The 18,529-nt window shown below is 38.1% G+C and overlaps 1 protein-coding gene across 1 annotated transcript in view; it reads right to left on the bottom strand.

Moving 5' to 3' along the window:
* Positions 1–18,301, bottom strand: part of PDK3 (pyruvate dehydrogenase kinase 3) — a 36,035-nt gene extending 17,734 nt beyond the window's left edge. The window contains exons 1-3 of the mRNA XM_009276921.2: positions 18,099–18,301; positions 8,216–8,287; positions 234–418 (exon numbers count right to left, since the gene is read on the bottom strand). Of these exons, the coding sequence (XP_009275196.2) occupies positions 234–418; positions 8,216–8,287; positions 18,099–18,301 (460 nt within the window). The remainder of the gene's footprint in view (positions 1–233; positions 419–8,215; positions 8,288–18,098) is intronic.
* Positions 18,302–18,529: the final 228 nt, after the last annotated feature.

Below are 18,529 nucleotides of genomic sequence, written 5' to 3'. Positions count from 1 at the left end.
TTAAAAAGTGACAGCCTGACAATTCTAGAAGAAAGCCTACTGGTGTTTTGGATTAATTTCTGATAACTGCGAAGTACTAAATTAACCAGTTGTCAGTATATTTTTTACCATAATTAGCACAGAATATTAAGAGTTAGTCATGAGTATGAAAAAAAACCAAAACAAAGCTATGGCTTCAAGGTTTACAAGCAATAACTAATGAGTTCTCCAAGATGAAAAAAGCAATTACTTACTGTGTTGGTTAATAAGCATACGGAAAGAGATGCGGTTGGTGTAGAATCTATCTAGAAAATACTGGATGTTACTGCTAACAAATGGATCAAAGCCATATTTTTCCTTGTATTCAATCACCCCTTGCGCCATGGTTGGAACCACATCATTGTGTCTGTTCCTGACTTTAATTAAAACATCTAAAAAGCTAGAGGAAACAAAATTAGAAACAGATTGTTAAAAGTATAATTAAACTGAATCTCTCACTCTTGTTTTCAACTCCCCACAGCATAACCATTTTATCTGTTTACTATCCCTCCCAGTCAACAAAAAAATTACTATCACAGGGAGAAGATAAAAATACAGCAGTAGCTAAACAAACCCATTTAAAGGGAAAAACTTGGTCAACCTCTCACTCACAAAATCTGTGAAATATTTAGGACCTCAAATTAAGTTATTCCTCCCGAAAACACTCCTTTAAATTAAATCTCTCTTCGCCATTAATGGAGAACAAAAGATTTTCTTTTATTGCAATCATATGCACCACGGTAACTCTCATTCTCTGCAACCAGCAGTAGCTGGAATATTGAAAAGGAAACTCAGAAAAAACCACCTGACTGCCCTTCATAATTTCCTGAGAAGTTTTACACTTCATACTTTCTTCCCAACACCTCAACCCGTGCAGCGTAACCTTTGAATGCATTTCCTTTACCTGGCATCTATTCTGGTAAATTTGAATATCAGGATAGGTAATTATTATCAGTGTGACTTCTGTTCAGTTTCCTTTTACACCGCTGGATGGCAGAACACATACAACGGTGCTCTGACGGGCTCTTCTCTGTGGTAGCTCAGGAAGTTTTAGGATATCACTTCCATTACTTTTAACAAGCACCTGTTAACAAGCACTTACTTTGAAACAGCTTGGAGGATTTTTGTTTCTCCTGCCAAGGCAGCTCAAAACCTATGATTTTCAAAGTGCTCATCCTTTTTTTCCCAACATGCAAACTCATACATATTTGAAAAATTAATTATTAATAGCTTTCTAAAGCCTAGACATGTAAAATCAGTACTACTCAACTCTGCTACATTCTCTAATATTAAATGAATATTAACACCACAATGATTACATGATCTTGTTAAAAAAAAGCACACAGTGAAATGCAGCTTTCAAAAGCAAGCACAGCTGAGACTCATTCAGCTATGCCTATATCTGCAATTCTACAGATCATTTTTAAAAAAACATCAACAGCAAAACATTCTCAGTAATTTATAATGAACACTGAAAAGAAATGTATTAGTTATTTTTATCAAAAGTAGAATATACACCAGCTAAGGAAGGAATCAGAATCGTAGAAAAGTTTGGGTTGGAAGGGACTTTTAAAGGTCATCTAGTCCAATCCCCTTGCAATGAGCCCAGGAAAGAACATTAAGACCACAAAAAGTAAAAACGACTACCAATTAGTCACCACATTTAAAGCAGATGCTTCCTTCCTTTTCATAACCACTTAGCCAAGACAATCATTTGATAGTACACCATGCCGTTCTTAACAAGTGATACACTTTTAAAAGAAGTATTTCTCCCGCTCTACACTGCCAGCTCCAAAGGAATGTAGGATTCATTTTTAGTAGTTTTTTCATCATCCTCTGTCTAACCACCAGTTTTTGCCTGTGTGTTAACAAACAGTTCAGTAGTCTTTCAACACTATTTTGTTGCATAGAAAAGGGGAAGTTTTAACTGCCTAATTCCCCAATCTAAATACTATCACAGTACAGAATGACTGTTCTCTTACTTACCCGTCTTGCTGACTGGACAGCTTGAAATATTTTAATGCTTAAAAGGTTTGTAGACTCTTATGTTTATTAAGTCTTGACTCTGTGTGATCTATAACCACTGATATCTGATGTTAGTTTTCGAGACAAGACTAGTGTAGCACCTGGCTGTGCTCATGCTGCTTCTCCTTTTCAGAGCAGCAAGACATTAGCTAAAAACAGAGCTGAGAAGCAACACTTAAAATCACATCTGAAAGACAACTGACAACACTCTCTACTAACTGCTATTTGTTGACAGCTTTGCTATTTGTTTTTCAATACCTCCACTATCCACAATATATACAACATGATGCCTACGTGCTCCACAAGGGCAAACTGTTCACTGACATCCCACTACCAAAGTGCTTAAATGCACAGAGCATGCCAAAGGGCAAACAAAGGGCTAGGAGGTTTATCTGTTACAGACCAGCAAATCATAGCTGAAGCTTAGTGTGCAAATACACACAATAAAGGAATTCTTCATTATTGCAGTGATGTGACAAGCCTCCTGCTCCACCTTCAACAATAACTGAGTTCATTCAAGTGTTTCCATCAAGCAGATGCTTTTAAAGGACCAAACACATGAAGTATACAGGCACATTTCAAAGCAGCAGGGCAGAAATCAAAACACATTTCCTTAATCTTACCACTCATTCCTTACCAGCCCCCCACCCCACGCACCCCTGAAAGACACCAAGCTTTTACTGTACTCAAACTGTGGGAGACCATACCAAGGAATTTTTAAAATGCTCATGGGATTAGCTGGGGGGGAATACTCCAGAATAGCTCTGAAAATTTTATTTAGCAATGACTGTTTTTTCAACATTCGGTGTATCGTATTTTTAAAACCAAAATGAATAAATAATGCAGTTGGCTTGACAGATGAGAAATTATTAATATGAAGCTATTTTAGTAAAGTGAGCTTCAGTGGCTTCTGTATTAACAAAAGAATATTTAAGGCCTTACCATTGCTGTTAAATAAATTAAGCCTATAGACTTCTGCAAAGACAATTACAACAGAAGTTATTATTTAACTCCCTAATGACTGTATATATTATTCTGTTTTGATCTATCATCACAGTGCAAGAAAAAAAAAGTCATAAGAAAGTCAATATAAAGACAAAGGGAATTTTTGCTATGTCTCTTATGGATAGCATTATCTGAAAGAGTAAAGACAAGAAAGTGATGAGTAGAATGAAAAAAAATGCTTTTAAATGGAACAGACACGCAATGGGGTTTTTTTAATTGGCTGCTCTTTTTTAAAGAAGTGCTAGCTGGTAGCTGAGAATCACCAGAAAGACAGGTGCAAGTTCACACTCTTAGAAAGTGTAGCTACTTTGAAGTGCAAAACTAACTGAAGTAGCATTTCACATTACTTGAAAGTAACAAAATGGCACCCTCTTAATCAAATCTACTCCAATATTTCAAATTGCTAACAGAATCACTATTTTAATCTTAGTGCTGCAGAAAGGAAAAGTTACTTCTTGTTTACTAAGTTTCTCGTGTGTGTGTTATCTCTAGACATACTGTCAGCTTACTACTTCAGCTGCTCAGTTCCAGGACACTCCCCCACACACCCTCCCACCAGAGTGCCACAAAGAAGAAAAATCAAAGAAACTCATGGGTATAGGGGGTGGAGTAAGTGTTCTTTGAAAGTACATATGAACAGCACGTTTTACAAACCCTTCAATTTTTGAAAAACAACTTCCACCTCTGGGTGTTTATCCGGATGCATATTGACACCACGGGAAATTTCCAACACTTCTGCCAGCTTACACCCTCTACCAAGCTTGAACACCTTAATCACTCCTGCAATCACGCTGTTTGACAGAACTGTGGAAAGACTTCAACCTGACCGCTCTGCAGCTTGAGGAAAGATATTTGTGTTATCAAAAATGCAAAAGTAACCTGGCCTCTTGGTGTCTGCCCGTACTACTGGCAGTGACAGTAATGTGGCAACGTTGCAGTAAGTCTTCATAAGGTCTGCTAACCAACAGAATGTAATAAAGAAACTGAAGCTCCTCTGAACCTCTTCATGACAGAAACGCTGAGACAAAAAAAAACCCTTTAAAGGATTTCATCCAACATTCATAAAAAGATAATGCTCATGAACATACATCTGTCCTCAAATTCATACACTAAGAGCAAAGATAAGTTGGGCCACTCTGAAGAACATCAGCTTTAGTTTAGTCTCTGCACTTACTCCTAACCGTTCACCCTCTCTATTGCATTGGCACTGCTGTCTGTCTGTGTAGGCCACACAGTGTAACAGTTTAGGGACCATAGGGCTGAAAGTGGGCTATTTTTCCATTAGATCAATTTCCCAATTCACTTCACTGCACGGCTTCACAGACAGCTGTACCAGTAGATGGATAACATCTGTGATCCTGTAACACTGATACATAAAATGGTTTCCTCGGAAAGAGAGCCCCAATTCTGAGAATACCAGAGCAGGCTCCCCAGACAAGCAGAGATATAACAGAAATAGTCAGGGGACAGTTTTATGTTCAACTGATCAAGTCATTCCACCATTTTAGAAAGCATTAATTGAAGAACTACTGCCAACATTGATACAGCACATCTGTGGATATCGAACCTCTTCAAAAGATCGTTTTAGCTCCCCTTCCCTCCTGTGCTACTGTTACCTTGATTAGCCATAACAGAAACTGAAGTCCGCCTCAGCTGACAAAAAGACCACCAAGGCACTCATTCAATGTCCAAAAATCAACTGCTCTGTAAGTCTTCATGTTTTTTGAGTGCTTGAGGTGGACACCACATTCAGCTCCAAACAAAAGCTGCTGGCGTGGCACTGGGGCAAAAGTACTTCCATCCAGGCAAGTCTCACATTTTGTGAAACTAATTAAGCTAAAGGAAGAAGAGATGGGGGCCATCATGAAATGTGTAAGTCATCTGCTACCACACAGGGCACTAAGAAGGATGGGCACTACGATGACCAAAGGATGCAAGACTGGGTCTTCTGTAATATGAAGTATATAATATGCAATATTAATATGTAATATGCACGCTTCTACAGCATGCTCAGTGCAGGAACAAGACAGCTGAGAGGAACGAAGAGATGAAGTATGCTCCAACCCCTCTTCATATGCTACCATATGCAAGGTACTCAAAGAGATATACCACAGATACTGCTAGGACAAGAAAGGCTCTGGTTCAAAGGACCAGGCATACCTTACAGAGTGAACTTCCACATGTCCTTCTCTACGCAAACCAATCTGGTTGAAGGAAAGTACTATTCCTATTCATGCATCCCTAAAAACACTACCCACAAAGTCCCAGATAATGGCTCAAATTCTGTATTAAATGATACGTGCAATTACAGAAGAACAGAAAAGCGTTATGTAAACATAAATGAACTCAGATACGTGGTTTTTTCCACTGAAAAGTAGTTCATTAACTACTAGAGTTCCTGATATTTCTCCTCTGACCATAAGGCATAAAACTAGGATAGGGCTAGACAGCAGCAACATGGAATACTGGTACAGGACTTGAGAAATTTGTTAGATTTATCTGTGGGTTACTGCAAGATAAATATGGATGTAGTTAGGAGTATTTTTGAAAGATGTCATTTGCAAAGAATATTAAAATAAGAGCTAATTACAGCTCAATATCAAGTTAAATGGCATAGCCTTCAGAAAGTTAGGAATAGTTGACATGCAAAGAGCAGGAAAGTAAATCTGACTTTCTAGTCTTAGGTAGCCTATCCAATACTGTCAAGAAGAATAAATTTGCTGTTTAATCAGATAATGCGTCTTTTGCCTCTTTTCACAGGCCAAGCCCAGTATAAAAGACAACTCTTACTGTCAAAGTCTCTAGCCGGACTTCAGTAGGTAGCAAAAAATTCCCAACATCATTATTATATGTGCTTAATTACATATAATACAATAATTGCAAGATTTCAAAGATTTTAATAAACAGTTATACTGAATGAGTGAATATTTGGTTCACCATCAAATATTTGGTATATCATACTAACAGAGCATCTCAAAAAATATTTCCAATTGCCACAAAACAATATCAAGAATGCATGTTATCCATATGGCAGAATCAGATAATTCACTTGATAATTATGAACAGACTCTAAAGAAAGATCTCCAAGAAAACTGTTCATCAACCTTTTTAAAAATACATATACTGTGATCTACCTTGAACCTCTGAAGTCCATAAAAAGCTGAAACTCAGTTACCTAAATACAGAACATCTAGGGTGGTACCAGAAGCTACATAACCACCTTGCCTCCACCTGTACATCCAGGACATTATAGGCTTAATAGGACCTGTGTTACACTTGCCAGGCTCACTTAGATGTCTAGGACAGCTTATGCTATCTCAAAGGGCAACAGACACCTAAGTTTTGTAACTTAATCCCACTCAAAATGTTCTTCTAAGTCAAGCAGTAGGAAAACTTACTGCTAAAGTAGTCACAAACAGAAATTCTTTTCCCATCAGCAAAGAGGCTGTAAATACAGAATCACAAGACGTAACAGCTAGAGGTAGTCGAAAAGTTCATCTAATTTACCCACTATGGAATAAGCATGCCTAGAACATCACTGAAAGCTATCTAATCTATTCTCAAAAGCTTTTAAAATGGGATGCTCTACAGCCTTCTGAAACGGTATTTTTCAGTCTGTTCTTACTAATATTAGAATTTTTACTTTTTGCCCTGTGTACAATCTCAACTTTAATAGAAATCAGTCATTTTTTAATTCTCTACTTCTTCACTTAGAGCAACCAATCATCCTTTATTACTGTGACCTTTTTTTTGGCACACTCAGATTTCCAATGTCTCGCACTTCAATCTCTTTTTTTGCCAGTCTAAACAAATGCCTTCAACATTATTTAGAGGTGGAACTATCCAAGTCTCTAACTCTTGTTCTTTTCACATCAATACTGTCCACGTGTGTTTTGATTTCTTAATAGGTAGTACCCAGAACTGAAGACAGTATTCCAGCTTAGGACTTGCACTGAGAAAATAGTTACTTTCCCCTTGTTCAATAGCACTACAATTTACTCAGTCAGTCTATAATCCTTACAGCTCCTTCTACAGTTCTGCCCCGCAGGGAATTTGGTATTCATGCACTTGAGTTTCTCCTGCATGTATCGCTTGATACTTAAACAATAAAGTGTAAAGATCTTGGATAACATGCCCACAACCAAAAGAGCATAACATCTAAAATGCATTACCTAATAAAACCCTTACTTAACCTAACATAACATAGCAGTTAATGCATCTGAAACTAACTGAAGACAAAACACCATTTTTGCACAGCACAGGCCACATCTTGCACAAACAGAGCATTTGTTGGACTGCAAGATGTTTTGTGAAACACTTCCTATAAAGTACTGCTTGATCAGGCAAGATTTCCAGAGCTTAAAAAGAAATGCAAGTTTAAAAGACAAGCTACCCTAAGAAAACTAATCAATGGAACAAAAAACCTGCAAGAAGTAATCTCCTGAAACAAAGTTGACTGCTATACAGTACAGGGTAAACAACAGACCTTAGTACTGGGGGGGTGTGGGGTGTGTTTTTGTTTTTTGTTTTTAAGTCTCTGATGCATATGTTGCACCTGTTTTTCTCACTTACATGTGGGGGATTTTTTTCTGTTTTATGCACACAAGTTTCAAGAAAACTTTCTAATGACAATTTTAATATGATTTTGTTGATAAAGAAAATTGGCTAAGCTTTCCTTTCTTCTCAAAACATAAGTAATATTATTCAGTGAGGTAGGTGAACACCAATAACTGAAGTCCATTAAAAAAGCTTTTGGGTAAAAACAATGACTGCAACATTGAATGTTTTCAAACTGAAAAAATTCAAAGTATTAGTGTGTTAATATACATTATATACAACAGAGTACTAAGCTCAATGTATACTAAAATGACATTTTAGTCATAAGTATTTGATACGCAAGTATATTCTCACATGCATGTTCTCTTCTCAATATAGCCTTGGAGGAAGCATTCCATGCCATTTCTTAAACTATCAGACTGTATAAATGCAAAATACATTGTTCAAAAGCACTTAGATTCCTATATTCTGCTCCAGATGACAATTTTGGCCTTTGCTGCACAAATTCTACCTTACAAATAAGATCACTGTTATCCTATAGTACAAAACCACTTGTTTTTTGAAACAGATTATTTCAAAATGAACCGTCACAAGAAAACAAATTACTCACTCATCCAGAACATGAGGATCCTCAGGACTTTTATTTTCATATTCTAAAAGCTCAAGGAAACTCTGCATGTACCTGAAATAAGCAAAAATGATAAAGAAGGAGTTAAAATACTTAAACCTAAATTACTTTTGAAGTTTTTTTTAATCTTAAGACTACAACGTCATCTGAAACAGAAGCATAGTACACAGGTCTCCACAAAGGCTAACATGAAGTGGGACGCTGCAACAAAGGGAAAGCAAGCAATGACAATATATTACATTGAGTTAAAAAGTATTATTTATCACCCTACAGTCCACAATTCAGGAAAACCGCTACATAAATCAGGCTGAAGTTAACAGGAGCAAACCCTCTCTTCAGGTAGGTCTATAATTTCAGGTAACTTAGTTCATCCCTGGATCTTGATCTCCTGGTCATCCACTTTGTACAGATGTTAGTTTGCTCCTATGTTCCTCAGACAGCAATCCAACCTTCCTTCCAAAATAAAGTTCCAGGGAACACTCCCTAAAAGCCATGCTAACATGACTGCACCAAGCTGGTCCTACCCCAGTATTCCAGAAGAGTACGCCCCTTCACACACTGACACATCTCCTCACATTGTACCTCAGGCCACATGACACAACCCTCAGTTTCGTAAAAACACCACTCTTACACAACATGGCTCTCTCTAGTTCAGACATTCGGCACACATGAGATTAACTGAGGCTTAGAGCCACAGAGGTACCACACAGGACCCAAAGAAGATTTAAAGCAAAATACCACTCAACATGAACATGGCCAGCCTGCTGTAGGAAACTAACCCAACACCAGTATAAATGCCACCACCACCTCACACCACTGGGCCTGAGGACCAGGTATCACCCCCTGAAGCAGGTGCAATTAGCAGTATAGATGTAGCTTTAAAGATTACAGAATTGGGACCTATTTCTTGAAGTATCAAGAAGGTATATCACACAAGGTATCAATCACACACATAAAAGGTAGGGTTTCAATGTTACCAGAAGGAGCTGTCATTCCTCTCCCTTTTGCCCTCCCTTCGCTCCTGGTTAAGCACCACCACTTACACTATGATAACATCAATGCTAATCAGATGTGTATGTCAACTCCCTGCAATGGCAAAACAGCCAGCCAGATAGGTTTGGTTTTTTTTAATCACTCCCGCACACGAAAACAACTCATAGAAAGGTCAAACCGGCTAAAGCTAGCACAAGAGAGAAAAGATAACCATAAAGCCTACATAAGGAAAAAGCAAAACAAGTGACCAAGCCTCTCCCCTTTCAGTAGCAGCAACCCATTAGATCAGCTCAACAGAATGGTCTATGCATAAGCTCAGTGCCTGTGACACTGACCCCAGTCACTGAAGCTTAGACAACTTCACATTACAACAAAACCTCTTTTGGTAGCAGTTCTATGTTAAGATCAGCTTAAGCAGGCTATGAAACTTCACTCTACATCTTCAAGCCACAGCAAAGCTTAAGACAGCACTGCTGTCTACGTGACTCCCTCCAGAACCATATGCTGCTGCTCCACCCCCCATTTCAGTTGCAGCCATCACAGGTCACTGTGACATTTTGCCAGGGAGACTGACATTTTCAATATGGTCAGCACAGTAACACTAGCTCCTGTCCCTCTGCGTGTTTTTGCCCTCCTGCAACCATCACAAATGACTACACAGAAATCCCCCAAATGTTTGTCAGTTACAAGTTTGGGAAGTAGCTGATGTCTCTAGTACTGCTTATTTTAAAACATGTTCTTTTACACTGCTAAGAGATAGTACTAGTTAAGAACAACCATCACACCACACTCCCAGGAATTCAAGAAATTGCTTAGGGTCACTTCAGGGAATAGGCAGTAACTTAAGGAGCCATAGCCCACTATCCACCGCAGATGAGTTCCTGAAAAGTGCAACATTTAGCAGTTAGAAAGATACTGAAGCAGTTCTAACTATGCAGGGACAGTATACATGATGTGGAGGATAGAGAGGCAGGGGAAGAATCATCAGGACCATCAGCTGGAGGAGAGACTGAGTTTCTGAAAGAGTTAATGAGAACTAATCTCCTTTGAGAATGTGTCCTTGCATGCACTCCCCTTTTATTAATTCTCACTGGAAAAAGCTGCTTTACTCTCTGAATGCAGCTGCTTCACCTGCAAGACTTGACATGTAACAAATTACGATCACCCTCACTCCTTTGTTTCAAAGAGGTATGTGTTCTTCAACATCATCTGCCTCGTATGAATCAAGGTCAATCAAGTTAATAATGGGTACAGGATGGGAAGAAAGGTACCATTATTACAGCGAACAGAACACAGTAATAAACAATCAGCAAAGGAACTCCAAAATGAAAGATGGGAAAGTGGTGGACAAGCCACTGAGGCAATTCAGGGCGTCATCAGTTTGGCTCTATGGAGGCAGTTAAGATGAGCTTTTAACTTCTCACCAAACCAGGCAATGTCAAGCAGAGGCAATGCTTAAGACCCATTCCTGTGCCCAATTTTGCTCTGCCTCTAGTGAATACATGACACTCCACAACCAGTCTTTGCAACCTCCTTCACCATTTCCTTGATGGGTGATGAGAACGTATCTAAGTCATTCAATCCATAATTGTCTCAAAGAGGAAACTGACCTTCTGGACTTTTTCTGTGAATAGAGAAAAGGGTATCATTAAGGTGGCATCCTTTTCTTACAAATACATCTAGGAATGAAAAAAGCCATGTAACGTGACTTAAGACCACCAGCATTGTCAGACTGGACTAGTTCCCTCGTGCTGTGGGTTGTAATATAACAAGAAAGCAAAGACCTTCCTTTGTAATTAAATAAATATTTGCTGTCTTAAATTTGTTTGTGTGGTAAAAGGAAATCAGGCAAAATATGTATTTGATTCTACAGAGAAAAGCAATCTACCCAAAAAATACCTGCATGATTTCTGTGAAGGAGTCTTACTCTATTCCTCAAATACAGGTTGATCTCTTGCCACCCAATGACTGTGTCTACATTAGCATTTTTATTTCCAAATCTAAACCTGTGGTATGGTTTTGAAATGAATCCCCCAATAACCTTCACTTAATCCACACTGTTTATATTTGCAAAGTGGTTTTGGCACTTCTCGGAAGATCAGGTTCTTCTCAGAAGAAACTAAACTGGAAGCTGTTGTAGATGCGCATCAAATGTGTGAAACCCAAGGAAGCCATCATGACCTGAACCAATGAGCGGGCCAAAATGCTATGATTTCTCCGACACAGGCACATTACATGCCAGGAGGCAGACTATGGACTGTCACAAGTACCCTCCACACTGTAACGCATTCCTCATATCACATCAAAGACCAACTTGCTGTAGGTGTCAGCAAGTTTGCCCACAACAACCCTTCTACTCTTTACACTCCTCTCTCCCATCCTTTTAAACCTTCCTCCTGGTTTGAAATCCTTTCCCTTCCTACTTTAATTTCTGTTGCCATCCTCCCTGTTTTGTGGAGGTCCTTATTTTTTTTCCTTGCCCTCTCTTTGCCTTTCCCCACACCCCCAGTCCACTCTTCTACGCCCATTTTCATAAAGGCAACAATAGCCCTTTCTGCCTCCCAGAACACCCAGGGCTGCAAGCCAGCTTTCCATGGAAATTCAGAATCACAGAATCGTTCAGGTTGGAAGAGTCTCTTGAAATCATCAAGTCCAACCTCCTTGCTCAAGCAGGGTCAGCTAGAGCAGGCTGTCCAGGACCATGTCCAGTTGGGTTTTTAATATCTCCACAGATGGAGACTCCACAGCCTCTCTGGGCAACCTTCTTGTGGTGTTTGATCACTTTCACTGTAAAAAAATTCTTTCTTATGTTCAGATGGAATTTCATGTGCTTTAATTTGTATTCATTGCCTCTTGTCCTGTCACTGAGCACTACTGAAAAAAGTCTGGCTCTCATCTTCATTCTCTCCCATTAGATATTCATACACACTGATAATATGGCCACCCACCCACAGTCCAGATGGCTTGCTGAATATCTCTAAGGAGATATTCAGCGCTCTCAGCTTCTTCCCATATGAAAGATGCTTCAATAAATCTGTGTCATGAAAAAAGTGACAGCTTCTCTCATGGCAAAGTAAGTCAGAGGAGGTTATTAGGAAGCTGCTCACCCCCGTCTGTCATCATATAATATTATGAAAGTCTTATTTCTGAAGATCCAGGACAACCACCACACTTGAGAAGCAACACAGCAGGTGCTTTTTACCACAGACCTCCTACCAGAAATCTCGAACATCAGCAATCCTGTGCTGATGCTGAGGATAAAACAGCAGTAAGTATTTCTGGTACTGAAGGTAGCTGGTACCTGATTTTTGTGCTGTGTGGATTCAACTGGTTGCCTACCATTACTGGTACGCTGTGTTGAGATTTATACTCTGTTAGCTTATTGGGACATTGGTCCTAAGACTGCAGCCCCTGGAATAATCAAACATCACTACTCCTGTGTTGGAGGATCAGCACTTTTACTAGAGTACCAGGCAGGGGCAAGCCAAGTGTTTCTCTCATCTAATGCAGGAAGTAATTGTGCAGAAAGCTGTCTCAGTCAGAAAAGGACTAAAGCAGGTCTCAACCAGAAAAAAGCTGCCAAACACAGTCACCGGTCTTCAGCACAACCAGCAGGCGGAACAGCTTCTGAGGTCATTATGCTGCAGGCTCAACATAGCACCAATGAAGAACTGAGAGTTTCTCAAACAAAGGAAAATTACACCAACTAAATGCTCTAAGGAAATGTATGAATGTGCTGAAGTAACTTCTCTTTAATCTCTGTGGTGATGAAGAAACTATGGAAACAGGCAATGCTTTTCCTTTAGAGTTATCAACAATATTTAGATGTCTCTTTCTGATTCTAAAGTAAATTGATATTACTTTAGAAGTCAAGTTCATTAGCACAAGCACTGTATCCAACAAGATAGAAGGACCAGCTCAGAGAAAAGGTTACTAACTTCAAATCTAAGTTATTCAAATTTCTTCCATTACCTTTACTATTTCTTCCAATCCCTTGACTAATTGGAGCTACAAAAAAGTAACCTTATGTCAAACAAATCTAACCCATTGTACAATGCCTACCACTATACGTCACCCATCCTGGGATGCTGTAATACCCTGTATATTATCCCAAGTCTCTAAATAAAAACTCAGACATGCAAATGCTGTACGTCTTTTTCTTTTATCCAGTTGTGATTTCCAGTTTTTACACAAAATTCATCCCCCCCCGCTCCGTCCCAAACAGCTCAAAATTAAAGAAATGAAGCAAAAACTTGTTTAAAAGGTAATTTATAACTCTGGTTAGCTGTAATAAATAATTCACAACATTGTTTTAATCACCACCACCATTACAATCTGCCTAATGGTGAGCAGTCAGCAATGCAGTTTACTCCTGTATTAGCTAGTGTGTGTAAAAAAGGTCATTCCCCTTTCATACAGTTCATCTATTTCCTTGAATTTTCTTTTGATTTGAACTGAGGGTGCAGATATGGACAAATGAAGGTGGTAACTACGGGATTTATCAAGCACTGAAAAGCAAGACCTTGTGATGTTTTAAACACACTTCACACACAGTTAACCAGCCAGCCAGAATAAAGGAGAAAAGTACCAGAATAATGGATGACTTGCTATATTATTAGTAAATGAATACAACTATACAGGACACAAATCTACAAAAGAAAAACCCAGCACAAACAAAAAAAACAGAGAACGTCAGTTATATTTTGCTGTCTTCGGTGAGTCATCAAAAGCAGAAATCAAAACCTATGCCCTTCAAATCTGTTGTCTTTCTGGTGTTTAATTTTTTATCACAATACACTACAATTCATTGGGCAAGCTCTATGGTTTCAAGCACCCTTTAGCCTTGTTCTTTTGTTAATTACTGCCAGGTAGATTGAATTCTTGTTAGTCTGCCAAATGTAATAATTCTAGAATGGCACATTGCGTACTTGAAGTCACTGTAAATGCCCATAATGTCAAGTCCAGATTTTCTTTTTTTTTTTTTTAAAAAACTCATGCAAGATACCTTTGCTTTTTTCCTATGTGTATTTCATGAAGATTTTCCTTTAGAATCTAACACCAAAGCACTGAAAAGATAAAACATATCTCCGTGGTAAAACAATCTTGTTAGCATAGTCTGAATGTAAAAAATAGAGGAAAAACAATTATTAATCCCCAAACTGTACTGATTTCTCTAATGGGTCTTTCCAAGGAAATAAATGGAAATTTATAGCCTTTTCCAGGGAAAAGTACTAAAGAAAAGTAGAGAAATTTGCTCAGGGTTAATGAAAATATGAATTTTTAGATATGACTGAGTAAGCATTTGCTCAGGGTTAATGAAAATATGAATTTTAGATATGACTGAGTAAGCACACTGTGCAAACCTCACACTCACTTTAGATATTTTACAAGCTCTGACTTTATCCATTATAAGGTTTCATTGTAACTATTTTCCCTCATCACATCACATTAGTGATGATATCCTTTATTATGCAATTCTGCCACATGTTCAATATCCTACCTGCAGTACACTTTAGCTAGGGAGCGCCTTCTCAAAGCTGGCCTAAAAAAGGCCTACTTCCTTGGAACTAGGAAGTTGCCCATTAATTTTGAAAAACTGAAAATAAGTTGCTGATCCCTAGCACGCTGGTTGTTGATCTGTCTGTTATTTGGAATCACCGCAGTTCACAGCCAGAACATATTAACTGTGTTATTATTTTGATTCACTTTATTTCTTCCCTTGCTACTCCATGCAAAACATACACATAAACTAAGTTATAAACTCCAACTGGGACAGAGCTAATGTTTTACCTTTGCACAGACTGAAATGCAGAACTATTTTTTTTTTGTTCATAGCTCACTCTGTGGGTAATGCCAGCTTTATTCAGAAAAGCATAGCTGAGTAGCACAAAGGAAGGAGAGCTGTCTTGCCTATCCTCATTGCTGCACACATCAGGCTAAGGAACCCAGAAAGGAAGGAGAAAAAAAATGCACCTTTCCTGAGAGCAATCAAGCAATCAGTTGTAAAATCTGTTAGGCAGCGCAGTGCAGTCAAGGAGCGTGGTACAGGAAGCAAAATGCCTACAGCTCCAATCCATGAAGATGGATTAGAGAACAGAGAGGAGAACAGGCCTTGCCTGCAGCAGGGAGCATATTCTCGGAAGTGGCAAGATGAGCTTGCTTCCCAAGGGACCTATAAGGGACTAGGGAATTAATGCAATCCAGAATGTCACTGCCTGGCTGGACAGAGGATTGATGGGAAAGGATCCATGCTGTACAGTACGCAGGGTTAATGTGTTTTCTCACTCCACCAAACCGAAGTTCCATCTATTTACAGAGCCACCTTACTCTAATTTAAAAGTTTAATAAAACCTACTTCAAAGATTAGGAGCTGCTTGTATTTTTTGGCACGCTGACATTAAGGAACAGACTGGGAATTCAAATTTTAAAGCTCCAGCTAATTCGGAGTCTCACCAAAAGTACATAAAAACATAGGCTTCTAGTGCAAAGGAGTAGCGTAAATAAATCACAAATATGCTGGTGACTAGTAAATTACTGAAAATCAGCAAATAAACAGATTAAGGTGAATAATGCATTAAATTATGTCTTTGCTCACTTTTGGCAAATGTACATCAGATCTTTTGTTTGCATATTAATAAATTGTCACGCTTCCTCAACCTATGGCACAGTAAGAAAAAAGGATCATGAAATCTGATCTGAAAAAAATTCTTTCTTGAAGTATTAAACGAGTGCGTCAAGAAGAGGCTTCTTCATTTTACAAGTTCACAAAACAGCTGAACAGCTAAATTTATATTTATTTATTCTACTGCATAAAATTCAGGAATCTCTCTCTAGATATGTCTAAACTTTAGATTAAGCAATTATAAATATGTTTCAAAACCTGCTATCAGCAGGTTAATAAAGTTAATAAAACTGTTTTGTTTTGGTCTTTTTAGAAGCTAACTGATCCAGTAAATTTTGCCCAAGGTTCATCACCAGTATATCACTAGGACTTACAATCTACAGGTAAATGTTTAAAAAAACAATTAAAAACCTCTAAACAGAAAAGTAAGAAATAAGCTCTTTAAAGTCCACATCTATAATCAGGAAAACAACATGCTACAGTTACTTTTGTTACTTCTGACCTAAGATCACAAAAATATTCTTACATAGAATCTCAGTAAATATATTCCTTTCCACAAAAACTGTTAGTTAACTGAGGACCAAAATTAGAAGGACGCTACAACAAACATTCTGATTTCAGATTTCCACCTCTGGAGCGGATGTCCACTTGAACTTCTTCATCTCATGAAAGTCTGATATTTTGGCCCATTTAACAGAAAACTATCAGTCTGCAGCTGTGATAGTGCAAGTCACATTATCATATAAATATACGATTTGGACAAGTATCTCACAGTCATTATATATTCTAATATACTCAAGACTTTTTTTTTTTTTTTTTTTTTTTAAATCAGTAGTCTCCATTGTAGCCATAAAAGTCATCCCATGAGTCCTCAAACCTCTAAGCAAAAATTCTGAAGGGGGCATCCACTCTAAACACCCATTCAGTTCCTTTGCCAGAAGTGATCCAAATGTTGCTTGACTCTGTATTAGCGGGGCAGAAGCATATGCCACAGAACGTATATTTGGACTAGAAGAATTATGCTGTAGAGTCACTACAGAAAAATTATTTCCTTTTCTTCATTCACCTATTTGTCCACATTTCACTGAAGACAGCTTCACAAGTCATCTAGATTAGAAAAGCCTAAAAGGTCTGCATATTATCCACTCTTTCCTATTTGGCGTAACAGCTTCCGGTAACATCAGACAGGGATACAAGCCAAGCTTTCAAACCTGCCACTTAACCGCAAAGTGATTGTTATTGTGTGGCTCCACAGCATTTACATTTATTTTAAGCACTTAATCACTATGTTTGAAGTTGTCATCAAGACAGCTAGTATTACCTTTCATAGACAAACATATTTAAACCAAAGTACACAAGATCACATATCCTAATTTGTATTTTCTAAGACTGAAGCTTGATAATGCAGTCAATGTACGGTCAATGTGGAATTTCTTGGCTCAAGGGCTATGACTGAACTTAACAGAAGCCTGCAAGATTAGTTGCCGTTACAGTTAGACAAGCTGTTATTCACAAAGGGAAGTTTGTTGTATACTGCAAAGACATTTTTACATAAATTCTTTGGATCAAGTATTTGCAGGCAGAGAGACAATAAATACCCCATGAACAACAATTTTTTAGAGCTTAATACATACAAGGCAGTAGTCTCCAAACCTCACTGAACATGCAAGTAGGCTAGAAATTAATTACTGTGGAAAAGATGACAGGACTTTGAATCACTTCAGATATACGCTAGTTATTACAATGGAGAATGTTACTTACTGGACGACACCAGATTTTTGTTCCGTTCCATAACGTCCCCTGAATACCAGGTTATGTTTTTAAAGATTTAGCAATGAGAAGAACAGACAAGGTTTAAACTTTCTTTCAGTATTTTTGACAAAGGAAGAATAGAGAGAAAGAACAGCTATTTCAAGAAGTCATGGGTGCAATACAGCAAGGAATACTTAAAAAAACCTCGCTCTTGGAAGTTATTGACTGATTCTAGTTATCTGGGAGACAACAGTATGCTTTTACTAACTTACAAAACTAACTTACAAATTCTTATCTCTAGCATCCATATTAGAGTATTTACTTAACATTAGACAGAAGAAAATGAAACTTCATTTGACAAGAAACACATTATAAACAATTCAAGGCAGAAAACAGGCTTCAGTTCAAGACAAATCAAGCTGAGTTGCAAGTAAAGCAACACATATAGTGTTAGTTTTATACTAATTTTTCAATCCACTTTTTTTTTTTTAAACTTACCAACTCTGTACTAGCCCAACTGAAGGCCTGTTAAGTAAGTTATCAGGCAACAAATTGACTTCTCTCATGGTGTTAGCTAGTCGCACAGGAAGTTCTTTCCGCAGAAACATGTATGAAGTCTTCTCACATGCATTGTCACGACCTGTTAGAAGGAAGGAAAAAACAGATGTCCATTGCAACAGATCAAATTTTAGCCTTCCCATCTCTGTACTAGCCCAACTGAAGGCCTGTTAAGTAAGTTATCAGGCAACAAATTGACTTCTCTCATGGTGTTAGCTAGTCGCACAGGAAGTTCTTTCCGCAGAAACATGTATGAAGTCTTCTCACATGCATTGTCACGACCTGTTAGAAGGAAGGAAAAAACAGATGTCCATTGCAACAGATCAAATTTTAGCCTTCCCACTGCTAGAATATTTAAAAAAAAAAATCAC

Source organism: Aptenodytes forsteri, unplaced genomic scaffold, assembly GCF_000699145.1.
Source record: "Aptenodytes forsteri isolate BGI_AS27 unplaced genomic scaffold, ASM69914v1 Scaffold273, whole genome shotgun sequence".
Lineage (NCBI taxonomy): Eukaryota > Metazoa > Chordata > Aves > Sphenisciformes > Spheniscidae > Aptenodytes > Aptenodytes forsteri.
Note: the sequence above shows the minus strand (reverse complement) of the source record. Positions and strands in the feature narration are given on the sequence as shown.